General features: G+C 32.4%; 2 protein-coding genes across 4 annotated transcripts in view; one reads left to right on the top strand and one right to left on the bottom strand.

The window, feature by feature from the left end:
• Positions 1-16964, top strand: part of LOC142344795 (putative lysosomal cobalamin transporter) — a 358318-nt gene that overhangs the window by 60944 nt on the left and 280410 nt on the right. The window lies entirely within an intron of this gene.
• LOC142344796 (sphingosine-1-phosphate phosphatase 2-like) overlaps positions 13375-16964 on the bottom strand; it is a 425673-nt gene continuing 422083 nt past the window's right edge. For all 3 annotated transcript variants that reach the window (XM_075396743.1, XM_075396742.1, XM_075396744.1), the window contains exons 6-7: positions 14719-14880; positions 13375-13990 (exon numbers count right to left, since the gene is read on the bottom strand). In XM_075396743.1, coding sequence (XP_075252858.1) covers positions 13595-13990; positions 14719-14880 — 558 coding nt within the window. In that variant the 3' untranslated portion in view covers positions 13375-13594. The remainder of the gene's footprint in view (positions 13991-14718; positions 14881-16964) is intronic.

The raw sequence follows: 16964 nt of genomic DNA, 5'->3' as shown, positions 1-16964 counted from the left end.
TTTAATTTATCTTCTAATCTATTCTTTCTGTTTTGTTTTTCTAAATAATTTAATTCTATAAGTGTTTCTAGTTTAGTCATTTTTATAAAAATAATTATCACAATGCTTTATATAATCTAATAGCGGCTTCAATAAACTTTCTATCATCATTAATTGTTAATTCTTTAATAAACTTATTATAATTAGTTATAGCTTTACTTCAATCTGGGAACCAGCTTCGCTGATTGGTGAAACCACTTCGTGGATATTATATTTCTTTGCATGTTCTAAGAATCTTTCTTTTGTATGATGAAACCTATATCTATGGAGATATATGCATAACCTACAATAGAAATGTTTAAATCTATACTGAGAGATGTGTTTATTTACTTTACACATTCTGCATACTAAATATTGATTAGGATCATTATGATGCTTACTCAAATGATCATGTCTCTCTCTATATGTTATAATTTCCTTACATACAAAACATTGGAATGGTTTACTCTGACAATCGTCGCAACACCAACACCATGCCTTATTTTTACATTTATCACATTTGATGCTAATCATTTTTATAGTATTGAAAAGATATATAAATAATATTATTTCAAAATTTGGTATATAAAATTGAATCAACAAGATTATACCGGTTACATTCATTCCACTAGTGAGCAAGTCCAATCTGTAAGTGAGCGAGCTCAATCTCATGGACAAGTCCAATTTGGGGGTGGACAAACTCAATCTAGTGATAGTAGTACAGCTATCCAAATGTTAAAAAACAAAAACAAACCAAGGGAAGAAATCAAACCTGAAGATAAAGAAGAACAAAAGAGGGAAGCAGAAAAAGGTTTAGAAACAATCAGAAGGTTTAATCAGGTAAATGAAGAAGTAAAAGAGTTGCATGATAAACAGGTTGCTAAAACAAAACAAAGGAGTGAGGATATGAAAAATCTAATGCTTGAGGCTGAGGCTAAATATCATACAGATTTAGATCTGCGAAGCAGTTTGGTAAACCACGAGCAAAGCTCGTTCACTGATCAGTCTAAAGACTTAGATCTGCGAAACAGTTTCATTGATCAATCTAAAGATTCAGATAGAGATTCAGATAGAGATTCATCTGATGATTTTGTCTATGTCCAAGAGCCTAAAACAAATAAGTTTAAATGTGAAGAATGTAATGAAGAGTTAACTCAAAAGAATTCTCATAGACACACTCAATCACTTAAACATAAAAAGAATGTACGATTATACAATAGAAATAAAATTATTGAGAGTGCTAATGAGGATGGAATAAAATTTACTAATGAAGATATAGAGCAAAAGATAAATGAACAGTATACACGAAGTGGTTACACCAATTCTGAACTAGAGGGAATAAAGTATTGTGATAGTTGTGATATTTATCTTGATAACAATACTGCTTATAATAAACATGTGACAACATTAAAACATAAGAATAATGTAAGACTAAATGATGGAGAGATAATAAAAAATGGAGATAAGTTTGATTGTATAACATGCAAGACTAGTCTAAGTCAATATAGTGTGGAACAACAATTTAAAACAAAGATGCATCTTGATAATGTTGTAGGAATAACTAAAGATAATGATAATGATAGAGACAGTTCAGGTTATTGTGGTATATGTAATACTAGATATGGTAATAAAAATGAACACAATGAATCAGATCATCATAAAGAAAAGGTTAAACAAAAAAAGCTTACTGATAGAAAGTGGAGAGAGAAAGTAAATGAATTAGGATTAGATCATAACATGAAGCATAATCAAATAATAATAACGAGTAGTGATCATGAAGATCCTAAATTCTTGAACATACTAGAGTCATTGCATAATATACATCCATATATTAAGTTTAACACCTTTGATGTAGTTAAGTATACAAAACCTACAGATGATCAAATAGAAGAAAACGAATTCACATTTAGACTAATGACTAGACAATATAATGGTCCTAATGATTTGGATATGTTGAATAGTGAACTAGAGACTAGAATACAAGAACAAGAGATGAATCAATCTGGATGGAGTATGCAAAGATTTATCAAAAGAACTATGTATATACACAGGTTTTATCCTACTGGTGGATGTACTACTGAGTTACCATTCACATCTAGATATATACTTAATATAAAGAATACTGATAACAAATGTCTATTGTGGTGTTTAATTGCTTATCTACATCCTGCTAAAGATCATTCCTATAGAGTTAGTAATTATAATAAACCAGAATATATTGATGAGATAAAATTACCAAAGGGGGTTACACCTCCATATGATTATTATCATTTAAAGAAAATACAAGAATTAAATAAAGATAAAGTATTATGTAATGTATTTAATCTAATTAAAAATAAAACTATTAATCCTGTATTAATCAATCATAATGATTCTAAAGGATGTAATATATTATTTTGGGATAATCATTACTTCCTATGTAAAGATGTATCATTCCTATTAAGAAAATCAACTAAACATAAATGTTATCCATGTCTGAAGTGTTGTGTATCATTTAGAACAGAAGATGCATTAAATAAACATTTAGAGATGTGTAATAATACTGGAAAAAGAACATTCCATAAAGATGAATATCTGAAGTTTGATAAGTTCCATTATAAGAATAGAGTACCATTTGCTATGTATTATGATTTTGAATGTATAACAAAAAATGGGAAACACTTACCTATTGCTTGTGGATTATATTTAAGAAGTGACTATCCTGATATATTAGAAGATAAGTATGAATGTTATTGTGGAGAAAAAGTAGTTGAATGGTTTGTAGAAAGAGTAGATTATTACAATAAATTATTTAAAGATATATTTAGTATAAATATTCCAATGAAAGAAGAGACTATTACTCCGTTATATAGTATATGTTATTATTGTAATGAGGAAATGGGTGAAGACGTTGTTAGAGATCATGATCATCTAAATGGTAAATTTAGAGGATATGCTCACAATAAATGTAACCTCCAAGCTAAGAATCCGCGAAGCGGTGGCAATGCCAATAATATTGTACCAATGTATGCATTTAATTCTTCTAATTATGATAATCACCTATTTATAACTAAACTAGCAAAGAAGACCAGAGTTAAAGTATTAACTAAAACTGATGAGAATTATATTAGTATTGATATGGGTTATGTTAAAGCATTAGATATGTTTAGGTTCTTCCATCCACTTAGCTGAGATGCCATAAGTAAGACATTGAGTACTGAAGAATGTATAACATTAAATAAATGTGGCTTAGAAAGACGTAAAGGTATATTCCCATATGAATGGTTTGATAGTATAGATAAACTACATGAAACAGCACTACCACCTAAGGAAGCATTCTATTCTAAGTTGAAACAAAGTGATATTACAGATAAAGAATATAAGCAAGCAATTGATTGTTGGAAAGATACTAAATGTGAGACAATAAAGGATTATATGATGTTATATCTTAAAACAGATGTATTGTTATCAGTTGATGTATTTGAGAAATTTAGAGCTGTGTTTAGAATATTATGAAATAGATCCATGTTACACTTATTCTACTCCTGGGTTAACCTGGTTGTGTGGGTTGAAATATACTATTGTTTGGCTTAAGTATTATAAAGAAAATACAGTTAATATTTATGATACAATACAACACGGTATAAGAGGTGGGTTAGCTTCAGTATTAGGTAATTGTCATGTAAAATGTAAAAATAAAGAAATAGATCCTGAGTATACAGGGACAGAGAATTATTTAAAGTATTTAGACTTCAACTCATTGTATGCTTCTGCTATGGTACAACCTTTACCTACTGGTGAGATCAGAGTATGTGAAGATCTGGCATACACTAAATCTAGCTCTAATACTGGATACATCTATACAATTGATATAAAGTATAATGATGAGTTGAGACAGAAAACAAAGAAATATCCATTCTTTCCTGAAAAACCAAAAGCAAACATTGATCAGTTTACAGATTATCAAAATGAAAATAAAAAGAAAGGATATAAACCTAATGAGAAGTTAATGCTAAAGTTAACAAATAAAGAAAACTATGTAATAGATGGAGAGATGTTAGATTGGTATTTAGATCATGGTTTAAAATTGGAAGATATTACAATTAAACAAAAATTAGAATATAATAAGAGTGAATGGTTAAAAACTTATATAGAGTTCAATATTCAGAAAAGAAAAGAAGCTAAAGCTAAGGGTGATAAATTTGGAAATGTATTCTTTAAACTAATGAATAATGCCTTTTATGGAAAAACAATAGAAAATGTATATAATAGACAAGATGTAGAGTTAGTTAATGATGTAGATAGATATATTAAATTAGTAGAAAATATTAGTTTTAAATATGCTGTAGAGTTTGATGATGATCTAGTAGCTGTACATAAAACAAGAGGTAATGTTAAATTAGATAAGTTTAATTATATTGGATTTGTTATATTAGAAAAAGCTAAACTATTCATGTATAAAGCCATATATGATTACTTTGAGAAAGAGTTAGATTGTAGTTATCATTACACAGATACTGATAGTATATTTATAAACATAAATGTTCCATTGGATAGTACTATAGAAAAAGAAATGAATAAGATAAAAGGTATATTGCATAATAATGAATTAGGTAAGATGAAAGATGAAATACCTAATGATACTATTATGGAAGCTTGTTTCCTTAAAGCTAAAGCATATTGTTACAATACTGTTAAACGAGAAGAAGAGAAAAAGTTAAAAGGAATAACTAAGGCTACTATTAGAAACCAAATTAATTTAGAAGATTATACTAATGCTATATATGAAGGTAAAAGTAAATATGTAACTAATTATACTATTGATAGCAAAAGGCATAATTTAGAAACAAAAGAACAATATAAAATAGCTATAGATCCATTTGATGATAAAGGTATTAAAGATAGTAATGGTGAGTTTAGGTTCTATCAGTGAATTTGCAAAAGAACTTCGTTGAATTATAATATTGGTATGAGAACAAAAAATAAATTATTATATTATTATAATATTTGTATGACAACATATATTAAATTATTTTTTATATTATTTTTTCTAAATCAAGTAAAAAATTACAAGAAAAAAAATTTTTGTGTAAATATCAGTCAAAATAAGGTAAATATAAAAAATGGAAAATTTGAGTAATATGTGTATATGTCTCCATGGCTCGGGGGCCCGGAGGCCACCATATACACATTACTTCCGAGGTTCCGTTGGGATAAAATTTGTTATATTGGAGCCCTATTTTCGAAGACAAGCTATTAGTTGATCGATTGTCTACTGTGTTTGTAATTTATAGAAGCAAATGTAATACTTTGCACTAAATTTATGGATTTCGAAGCGCGTGACACAGGTTGAATTGAACAGCATCATCTCATTTCCAACAACCAAAGCTTCACAAGATCCGATATGCCGTTGAGAGGCGCATCCGCAGCGACTTTATCGTCCGCTTATTACTTCAGTTCTATTGAGAAAATCTCAAAGTTTCTAAATTTTTAATCAGCAAGTGCAAATTCTTTTCCATCTCAACTTCAAGGTCATTAAAACGTGAATGCTGCAAGACAGGCGTGCGCAAATGTGTTGGCAAAATAGAAACAACGCCATCATTTTCGACCGTCTCTTTCATTGGAATGACTTGAATATCGCTTCCAATTTTAAGCACCAGTTGCTGGCTTTCAGATTGGAACTTTCTGTCTCCAAAATTTAGCTAGAAATAGTGCCTTATTGAAAAAAAGTGCCTCAATGCCTCTCTAGCTCCTGCAAATTTAAACAGAGCTGGCAGATTGCCAGAAAATAGCCGCAATAGCTTCGTAGATCTGCAGTCTAAAAAAAACAGTAAAAAAGAGACCAAAAAAATTCGTCTTTTCATTGAAGCCTGATATGTTATATTTTGATTAAAAATCTGGGTAAGTTCTTGCTGCCTCTATTAGCTGCTCTCTAATAACCTTCATTTAGAGTTGCACACACCCATTTGATCTTACTTATCTCTTTGAATTAAAGTAAATAAAAGTCAATTTCGAAGTGAGGAAGTCAATTTTGTGAGTGAGGTAAGTCAAGTGTGACTAAAAACTTAATCACGCAAATGAGCAAAAAAACTCGCTTCACTAAAAGCGAAAAACGACGTCACGCACGCACTTCAGTTGAAATTGCATGAGCGAATGAACAAAAAGCAGATTTGAAGTGGTTGTGACGTCATATGGTCGTAACAAAAATTGTGATTACGAAATAAAGTATTCTTTAAACTAATGAATAATGCCTTTTATGGAAAAACAATAGAAAATGTATATAATAGACAAGATGTAGAGTTAGTTAATGATGTAGATAGATATATTAAATTAGTAGAAAATATTAGTTTTAAATATGCTGTAGAGTTTGATGATGATCTAGTAGCTGTACATAAAACAAGAGGTAATGTTAAATTAGATAAGTTTAATTATATTGGATTTGTTATATTAGAAAAAGCTAAACTATTCATGTATAAAGCCATATATGATTACTTTGAGAAAGAGTTAGATTGTAGTTATCATTACACAGATACTGATAGTATATTTATAAACATAAATGTTCCATTGGATAGTACTATAGAAAAAGAAATGAATAAGATAAAAGGTATATTGCATAATAATGAATTAGGTAAGATGAAAGATGAAATACCTAATGATACTATTATGGAAGCTTGTTTCCTTAAAGCTAAAGCATATTGTTACAATACTGTTAAACGAGAAGAAGAGAAAAAGTTAAAAGGAATAACTAAGGCTACTATTAGAAACCAAATTAATTTAGAAGATTATACTAATGCTATATATGAAGGTAAAAGTAAATATGTAACTAATTATACTATTGATAGCAAAAGGCATAATTTAGAAACAAAAGAACAATATAAAATAGCTATAGATCCATTTGATGATAAAGGTATTAAAGATAGTAATGGTGAGTTTAGGTTCTATCAGTGAATTTGCAAAAGAACTTCGTTGAATTATAATATTGGTATGAGAACAAAAAATAAATTATTATATTATTATAATATTTGTATGACAACATATATTAAATTATTTTTTATATTATTTTTTCTAAATCAAGTAAAAAATTACAAGAAAAAAAATTTTTGTGTAAATATCAGTCAAAATAAGGTAAATATGAAAAATGGAAAATTTGAGTAATATGTGGATATGTCTCCATGGCTCGGGGGCCCGGAGGCCACCATATACACATTACTTCCGAGGTTCCGTTGGGATAAAATTTGTTATATTGGAGCCCTATTTTCGAAGACAAGCTATTAGTTGATCGATTGTCTACTGTGTTTGTAATTTATAGAAGCAAATGTAATACTTTGCACTAAATTTATGGATTTCGAAGCGCGTGACACAGGTTGAATTGAACAGCATCATCTCATTTCCAACAACCAAAGCTTCACAAGATCCGATATGCCGTTGAGAGGCGCATCCGCAGCGACTTTATCGTCCGCTTATTACTTCAGTTCTATTGAGAAAATCTCAAAGTTTCTAAATTTTTAATCAGCAAGTGCAAATTCTTTTCCATCTCAACTTCAAGGTCATTAAAACGTGAATGCTGCAAGACAGGCGTGCGCAAATGTGTTGGCAAAATAGAAACAACGCCATCATTTTCGACCGTCTCTTTCATTGGAATGACTTGAATATCGCTTCCAATTTTAAGCACCAGTTGCTGGCTTTCAGATTGGAACTTTCTGTCTCCAAAATTTAGCTAGAAATAGTGCCTTATTGAAAAAAAGTGCCTCAATGCCTCTCTAGCTCCTGCAAATTTAAACAGAGCTGGCAGATTGCCAGAAAATAGCCGCAATAGCTTCGTAGATCTGCAGTCTAAAAAAAACAGTAAAAAAGAGACCAAAAAAATTCGTCTTTTCATTGAAGCCTGATATGTTATATTTTGATTAAAAATCTGGGTAAGTTCTTGCTGCCTCTATTAGCTGCTCTCTAATAACCTTCATTTAGAGTTGCACACACCCATTTGATCTTACTTATCTCTTTGAATTAAAGTAAATAAAAGTCAATTTCGAAGTGAGGAAGTCAATTTTGTGAGTGAGGTAAGTCAAGTGTGACTAAAAACTTAATCACGCAAATGAGCAAAAAAACTCGCTTCACTAAAAGCGAAAAACGACGTCACGCACGCACTTCAGTTGAAATTGCATGAGCGAATGAACAAAAAGCAGATTTGAAGTGGTTGTGACGTCATATGGTCGTAACAAAAATTGTGATTACGAAATAAAAAAACATAGCAGGACAAGAATTGACGTACGATTCACAAAATTTTCATTGACTAAAAAGAAAACTAGACCTAGAACGGACTACGAATGGATTGGGAAAACCATTTAGAAAAAAATTTCGATCCAAAAAAATCGAAAAAACAGTAAAAATCATAGTCAAATTGCCGCATGTGAACAAAAAAAAACACTAGCTAGAAAGCGAGCTTTTGTTCAAACACCGTTTTCTCACTCTACTTTAAAATTAGATTGACAAAAAATTCACGCCGCAAAACCACTCGCTTTTTCGCTCCCCTTCCTGTTTCCGCGTGACCAAAATCACTAATGTGTGAACAGATCATGAAAATGTTTGAACAGATCTTAAAATAACATAGCCGAAAGAATTCCGGAAACGACTCGAAGCGGAAATCCACTGAAAGGCCATCCAACTACTAATCAGACAAAACAGTGTCTCCAATAATCTAGGATTATCTTAAAATAAAATCATAAAACAAAAAATTTTTAAAAAAATCAATTCTTTTGAAACAAAACCTGATCAAATTCTGTCATAGAGACCCCGAAACAACTATCAGAGCCACAATTACTTCATCTGCACAACTAGTACCTACTAAAACCACTTATGAGATTTTTAAAAAATACTTGGAGCTAAATCATGAAAAATTAAGCTCTTACAAACAACTTTGTCCAAAATACTGAAAAATATATTTTTTTAAATTTTATAAAAGCACGTAAATCCAAACAAAAATTGTTTTCAGCCAATAGGGTATCCAGATGTGTCAGTAAAACAAAACAATAGTAAAAAAATTGTAAAAATTAGCCCAAAAATCAGCAAAATACATGAAAAACAACCGAATTAAAATAAAATTCATAAACATTTTCAAAAACCTTCAAACCACTAACAAACCCAGTCAAAAATTAAAAGAAAATCATAACCAAACCTCTTAACCAACAAAAAAATTGAGAAAAACTGCTTTAAAATGCCGCACGTGAACAAAATTTTCGCTCGCTTACAGAATTTTTTTTTCACACCTCACACAGCGATATGAACAAAAAACCATTTTTTTCGCTCCACTCTTCATTTTGTTCAGCAACAAAATCACTCCAAGTTATTTCACGCTCATTTCCAGCTTCACTCTTCATTTTGTTCAGCAACAAAATCACTCCAAGTTATTTCACGCTCATTTCCAGCTTCATTCCCCGCTTCAAAATTCGCTCCAATAAAATTGATTAGAAAAAGGACTTCTCCAATACTCCTCTTTGAGTCGTAAAAAAGACAGCGCCCTAATACAATTCAAATTCTTTGAATTGTAAATAAACCAAGAGAAGGCCAATAACAACCCCACCTATCGTTGTGCGGCTATTAATAACCAAATGTAAATCAATTTAAACAGACAGACTTAAGTCGAATGAATTGCTCTCAATCGACAGGCGTGGCAGTTTAATTGAGGATTTTGTAGCTTAAAAAAGTATCATGGGTAAGAAAAATGACCTCACAGGGGTTGGAACCACGGACCTCTAGGCTGGCAGCGTGACATTTTACCCGCAGGTCTACAATTGCTCTGACAGAACGAGAGCAACGGAGATCACTCAAAACAGAAGAACTGAAGTGAAAAAAAAGTCATTCAAGAAATCGAAGAATGCTCTAGGACAAACGCACAGGAACGATCAAGCAAAAATTTAACCTAACAAAGACCGACTCGTTTACGATAATTGCTTCAAACTTCATTAGAGAGCAATTAATTATGATAGCCCTCCTTTCGCTTCATTGTTCCGTCTTTTATACGATGCTCTGCCGGCTCTGTGACAAGCTATTAGAAGAAAGAGCTATCGGTACATTTGCCTTTCCAATAAAGGTTATCTTAATGCGGTTTTTGCTCAGTGCTCTTCCAAGTGCAAGTCTGATGTAAGCGTTCTGTTTTCTACTCAAAGATTTCTGTTCAAGCTTATTGAATTAACTGAACTGCAACCAGCAGGCATGAATAGTGAGCAGTATAAATAGTTTATCACATTTTCAGCCAACCAAATTTTCGCACTGTCATAGTAATTCTGCATGTAAAATGATTAAATGAGGACTTTCACGCAGGGGAAAAATAGCATTTTTAATCATAGCCGGCAGATTGCCGGAATAGCTGCGAAAGAATAGACCTGCGTGCCATATAATAGAGATAGAAAGATATACAGATCTAAATTGAAAAAAACGCCGCTCAAAAAAACTAGGTAAAAAACATTCAGCGATAAATTAATAAAGCGTGTTAAAATTCATTCCACAGAAGCTTCTTATTAGGGAACTTTACTGCACATATGAGTTCCTTTGACCTTAAACAAATTCAAATTAAACTTAAGTTTTAAAGTGCAAAAGTCATTTTATTGAGTGAGGTAAGTCACGTATAATCAAAATCTAATCACGCAAATAACCGAAAAACTTTAACTAAAGCGAGTGAGAAATGACGTCACGCGCGCAAATTCCGTTAGTGAGAAGAAGAAGTCATTCAGAAAATTTGACTTTTTCAGCTTTGCTGAGTGAACAAATGTAAAACGAAAAAAGAGCGTCAGACGACGAAACAAAAAACATAGCCGGAAGAATTCCGGAAGCGACTCGAAGCACCAAAACTTCACAAAAAGCTGAAGCCATTACCTTTTGTATTAAACCATTAACTCATTACCTCCCCGGGTCTGATCTAAAAATCGGTGAAACTTAAACCACTGTCACCAAGAGAAAGAAAATGCAGCAAAATTTTATTATTGAAAAAGTTTGGTAACGTTAAAAAAGTCTGAAATTTTTAGGATGGTTAAAAAACTGATAGTCTGACAAAACTAACAGGGCCATCAATTGCCCTCAGATAATTATTGATTCTAATCTCAAAAAGATCGCAAAAGCAAACGGCAGATAAAAGCTTTTCAAAAAAGACAGGAAAGTCAAAACTATTCAAAAAAGAGTGCTCAAACTTAAGAATCAGAGAACCACTACAATTAGATTTGTAATCACGGCAATTAAGACAAAAATAATACATAATTCTTCCTTGTTGTATATATGCTAGACAACATGATTTCATACTAATTCAAAAATTAAATTAATCATAGAAAAACAAAAGCAACAGAATAATATTCAAAGGCAAAAAATCGTCTAAAAACAATACCGAGCCCGGAAGAAAATTGCAATGAATAGTAGTAATAAGAAGAAATGTTGGAAAAGACTTTCTAGCAAACTCCCAGTACTGCCTTATTTTGAATTAAATCAAATGCAAACCGAAGAAACCAAGAAAAAGCTGAATTCATTCAATTTTTTAACAACTGAAAAAATCAATATAACAATATAAAAGTAGGTGTCAGGACAAAAATAGAATGATACAAACAAGAATGTGAAGAATATGGACACAATGTTAGGAACACCGTAACAAAAAGACCAATTCTTGATGTTTGAAAGTTAAAAATCAAATTTAAAAAAATCAAAAAAAAACGAGTACATTTCATTGATCAGCATTGGAGACATAGAAAAGACAACGAGTCATTCGAGACAAAAATCCAACTTGCTGAAGATAATAAAACAAGAAAAAGCAAGAATTCAGACATGGGAAACAATGAAACAATTTGTAAAGAAGTGGTCAAAAAATATTTAAGACTGCATTTATGAAAAAAATGTATCTGTTTTTTCAAAAACTTAACACCAAAAAATGATTCAATTTTTATTGAAACGAAATTAAAGTCCCTCATGTTCCCCAAAATACTATTTCTAGTAATTAAAAGCAAAACATACAAAAAACTGAAAAAAATTAGCAAAAAACTACGAAAATCGGATTAGCAAAAGTACAATTTTATGAAACAAAATTACATCGAGGTAGAAAGAGGCATTGAGCATATGAATTATCAAAGGGAAGTTGCCATATTAACTGATTTTTGACAAAAAACAGCTAAAAGATCCAAAAATGAAGAAATTAATAGAACAAAAGCCAAAAAATAACTAAAAAACCAAGAAATATGTGCCAATTTCGCATTTGAAACACAATTTCAGGCTATGCAAAATACTGTGCTATCAATTTCCGGGGTTTACATTTCAACATAGCATCGATTAAAAATTATTTCTACAAAAAAGCAAATTACAAGCAAAAAAACTAGGCCACTTAGACGAAAAAACGGCTAAAACGGTTATCTATATGTGCCATTCAGTCAAAAACTACTTTTCAATGTCAAAAAGTCATTCACTAAACGCAGCGCATGATCAAAAAACTTCTCTCGCTCAGAAAAAATTAGTTCACACTGCAATTTTACTCGCTTTCGCTTTTAGGTCAAAACATCGTCTGAACGAATAGTACTTCCGGTAAAAAAAAAACCTTAATAAAACCAATACTCCTCTTCGAGTCGTAAAAAAACCAAGAGCACCGCAATATAGCTTCGCTCAGCTTACAGCTTCGCAGCTATAACAATTAAGTTACCATCTTTTGACACTTAAGCTCACATAATAATGTCACACTTACATTCTAGACCATTTGGATTGAGCTGCGTAAAATTCTGAATGAGAAATTTCGATCACGCAAAAAGTGAAAGGCGCAATGAAAACTCTAAAAAGATAAAAACGGTCAAGCAGAAATTTTGCATTAAAAAGGTAAAAAAGACCAACACGTTTACAATAATAGCTGCAAAATTCGTTCGAGAGCAATTAAAAACAATTCAATATCTTCAACACTTTTCAGGAAACTGATTATTCAGTTGAAAGTTTTGTTGATAACAGTTCTTGTGTTTCTCACCCCTCGCGCCTAAGGGCATTACAGTCAATGTCCTGACCAACACCATTCTTAAAAAAAATATTCTGCTAAGAGGGGAAACCACAATTAATCCAGATTCGTAAATAATCACTAGAAAGATGATCGATCTGCTAGGCTTTCATTTCATCGTCAACATAACTGACGTTCAGCTTAAGCACACTTTTTGCATCCACTTGAGCACACAAAAATAATTGAAAAACAACAACAGATCTCTTTGAAAATCTTATTTTTCATTTGCTTCGAGTTAGAGTTCATAAGCTCCTTTATTTAGAGTTGTCTAGTTTTCAAGCCATATAATTCTACAGGTTAAGCAAAATCTATTGCTCTAATTTTGGGGTAAATTATCAACCTACCAAACCTAATTATGATATCTTTGGTAAAAGTCACTTTCGTAAAACTTTATTGAAAAATATAAAGGATAGACTTTGTTTCAATTGATTGATTCAAATATACAGTAGTGTCAAGTTTGGAAAACTGACGGGTAAATTGATAATTCTAGGGCACCAAAGAAAAGTTAATTAAATTAATTCTGTCGGGTAAGTGCTGAGCAAATGCTTCAAGGGCTAGATCTGATTAGAAGCGTTTTAAAGCATATGTACATCTTTATAAACCCAGGGAAGCAAATACCGGAACTAGAGCAACCCCAGTAAAGCCTAAAAGGAGATAGGAGAAGTACTTGTGAAACAGTTCAATATTGGGTTTCTTGATTGCCTCTGCGTTGCTTGTATCTTCTCTGGCTATCAAAAAGATGACGTTCAACACCATCATTCGTATTGCAAGACGAATTATGAAGACAAGTGGTAGTCCCACTGCCATTCTGTACAGGACTGTCGTAGCATTGCTAGACACAGGCAGTGAATGATTGTGTACTCGAGCAGAGAACAGTCCCATCAAGGCAATGCTGTACTCTGATTGGTTGAACCACGAGCCAATCAGATAACCCATGTGCATCCCTACTAGAAGAATGCTGTCTCCGCGACCTGTATTCCATCTCTTCATCTGAACAAAGAAACTAATAATAGCCAAAGCTGCAACTTCAAGCAGAAGTAAACTGCGCTGAAGATATGCTTGATGCGAAGATATGAATGAACCTGCTGGTGTTCACCATAAACTTGGCTGCAGAGAAAATGGAAGAAAACATCTAGTATGATTAGACCGATTGACCCAATATATAATAAATATACTGAGATGGCAAGATTTGAAATGATAAATCAAACCCTGTTTAGATAAAAATTTTAACCACGACTCATCAGACCACTCTTATTATCCCTCCTTTTAATTGACAACCGAATATTACGATTACCCTGACTAAACGTGTAGCTATCCAAAACTATGGAGACGAATTTCGCCTGTGAAAATACCCAAGCAGACCGAAATGTCCTTTGATCAATTGGCTCCTTTTTCTGCTCTCTCAGCAGGCTGTTTCAAAAGATCCGTCCACACTTTCACCAAGACTTTGCCTCAATCATGTTATGAAAAGACAGTAAGACTGAACAAGCGTATGCTCCAGACTTAGTTTCAAACACCGATTTTTCAAAATACTGTACCCAAAAAGGGCGGTTCATTTGTGGCAATGATAGGTCATCTAGAGGTGGTATTACTCTCAAATTAACCGCCAATTGTCGTCAATAATAGTTTGTCAATTCCAAATTCTAAAGTGATGGATTGTCGTTCAAGAAATAACAATATCAGGAGCACTGTATGTGTTATATAAATGTGGTAGATACCTTGGGGTAGCTCCATGAGAAGAGGAGCCCTCCGAGTGCGAGAATGAGAGGCACCTGAAATGAGTGTTCTGCAGTGAGGTAGGAGTCAATGAGGAGATCCAATTTAGTGATGGGAGTGAAACACATGATCACAATTGACGCCAACAGGCCACAGATCACATCCTGCAACATACAAGTAGTAAAACAACGTCTCACCATGAAAGGAGCTATGTACACCTGAGCACTATTCTAAACAGCATAAATCCAATAATGATTCGGCCTAAAAGGAGCGCAATCAATTTATTTTATTAATAGGTTGAGCTCCAATTAGTAGGTTGAGGTCCAACTTCTAATTTATGCTTAACAATTGTCAATTTTCTGGATTTTTACAAAAGTGATCACTTCTAACTTCACAGCTTCCAGATAGTTTGCTTCCCAATTGTCCGCGTGATATTATTTTGCAACTAAAGATTTTAAGAAACAAAATATTTTTCGGATACATTGTAGTTTTTGGACATAACTGGAAATACAAAAATAACCGACTAAACGTCGGAAAAATTGCTCTCGAACGACTAGTGGGAGCTCTAATCAATTGCAACCTGCTTCAGTCGGGTGGGGGGGGGGGCTAAATGGGACTAAGAAGTTCAATATTGGGCTTCAAATAACCACATTAGAGGTTAATATATACCACCATTAAGATTTTAAGTGAAAATGGCACCAGTTTCGTCACACTTTTCATTTCTTAGAGTATTAAATTTCCGCCAATTGAGTTCAGCTGCTTGAAATTGTGATTGAGAGGGAATTTTAGATCACGCAAAACGCAAAATGTCAAGTGGGTAAAGTCACTCGAAAAGTCAAAACGGTCAAGCAAAAATTTTGCATAAAAAAGACACACGTTTACAATAATTGCTTCTCTACGGGAGCAACTGAACATGCTAAGTGTTGCAAAGTTTCGGAAGTAAAATTAGGACTTTGATATTCATAAAACATCAGCGCAATAAGAAATCTCGAAGAAACGGACTACAATTTTAACTTCAGATATCAACGTCCTATTGATCTTTTGAAACGTATCAAAAAGTGTGAAAGTAAAAAAAGTCCATTGGTACGAAACTGTTCATTGTTTCCACTTTTATTGCTTTCTCCAATGTTTACTATCAAGCCTCCTGTATCCCCTATCTAGACTGTACAAAAGCCAGACCTTGAAGCAGCATGAAACATAGCCGGCAGATTGCCGTAACAGCTGCAAATCAGAATTACGTGATGTGATTTACGAATTGAATTGATTCAGTTACCAACATTTTTAAAGACGAAACGTTTTCAAAATGAAAAGTTCTTTTAAAAAAATTTGAATTCGTTTTTATTTTGGTCATCATGCTTTTATGACACGGTCATTTTGATCATTTTATAGGAGTCCTATATTAAACTTTAAAGGGGTTAGAGTGATCTAGTGATTTCAATTGACCTTAAAAATTGAAGTCATTTATAGAGCAAGCAAAGTTAGTTATGATCAAAACATTTATCACACAATTTAGCCTGAAACTCCAAGCCAATTAAATTAGTTCAAGAAATGACGTCACGCATATAAAAGTAGCAAAAGAGCAGTGAAATAGCTGCCTGAAAAGATCAACAATTGCTCTTTTCAAGCTTGCGGTATGAAAAAATATAAAACCAAAAAGAGCGTCAGGCGACGAAACAAAAACCAAGATCACCGCAATATAGCTACGCTCAGCTTACAGCTTGGCAGCTATATACAACTTTTTGACGCATAGGCACAACAGCTTTACATAATTTTGAGTATGTCAAGCTTTTTTTAACCTTTTTTTCGCCAAGATCGTAAAATATTTTCTAATTTGTGCATTATTGATATTTGAAGCTCAAGATACATGTTTTTGAAAAAATCCAAAGAACCGTAAATTGGCTGAATACATTTTTATTTGATAACAGCCTAACAATATCAATGTTGGTTATTCATACATGCAGAAAAAAACATAAACCGACATAAACCACTTGCACTAACCACTCGGCTACCATACCCTGATATTTGCTGTGCTGCAACCGATTTTATAGCAACAAGCTTTACTGCGGAGTGAAAGCAATATAGATCACTCAAAAATGAAGAACGAAAGCGTGAAAAAGTCACTTGAGAAGTCAAAGAATGTTCTAGAAGAAAAGGGCAAAATGGTCAAGCAAAAAATTTGCATAAAAAAGACCAACACGTTTACAATAATTGCTATGAATTTCGTTCAAGAGCAACTAAACAGTTCACT

Source organism: Convolutriloba macropyga, chromosome 8 (assembly GCF_964194025.1).
Source record: "Convolutriloba macropyga chromosome 8, txConMacr16.3, whole genome shotgun sequence".
Taxonomy (NCBI): domain Eukaryota; kingdom Metazoa; phylum Xenacoelomorpha; order Acoela; family Convolutidae; genus Convolutriloba; species Convolutriloba macropyga.
The sequence above is the reverse complement of the archived record's forward strand: the minus strand, read 5'-3'. Positions and strand labels throughout refer to the sequence as shown.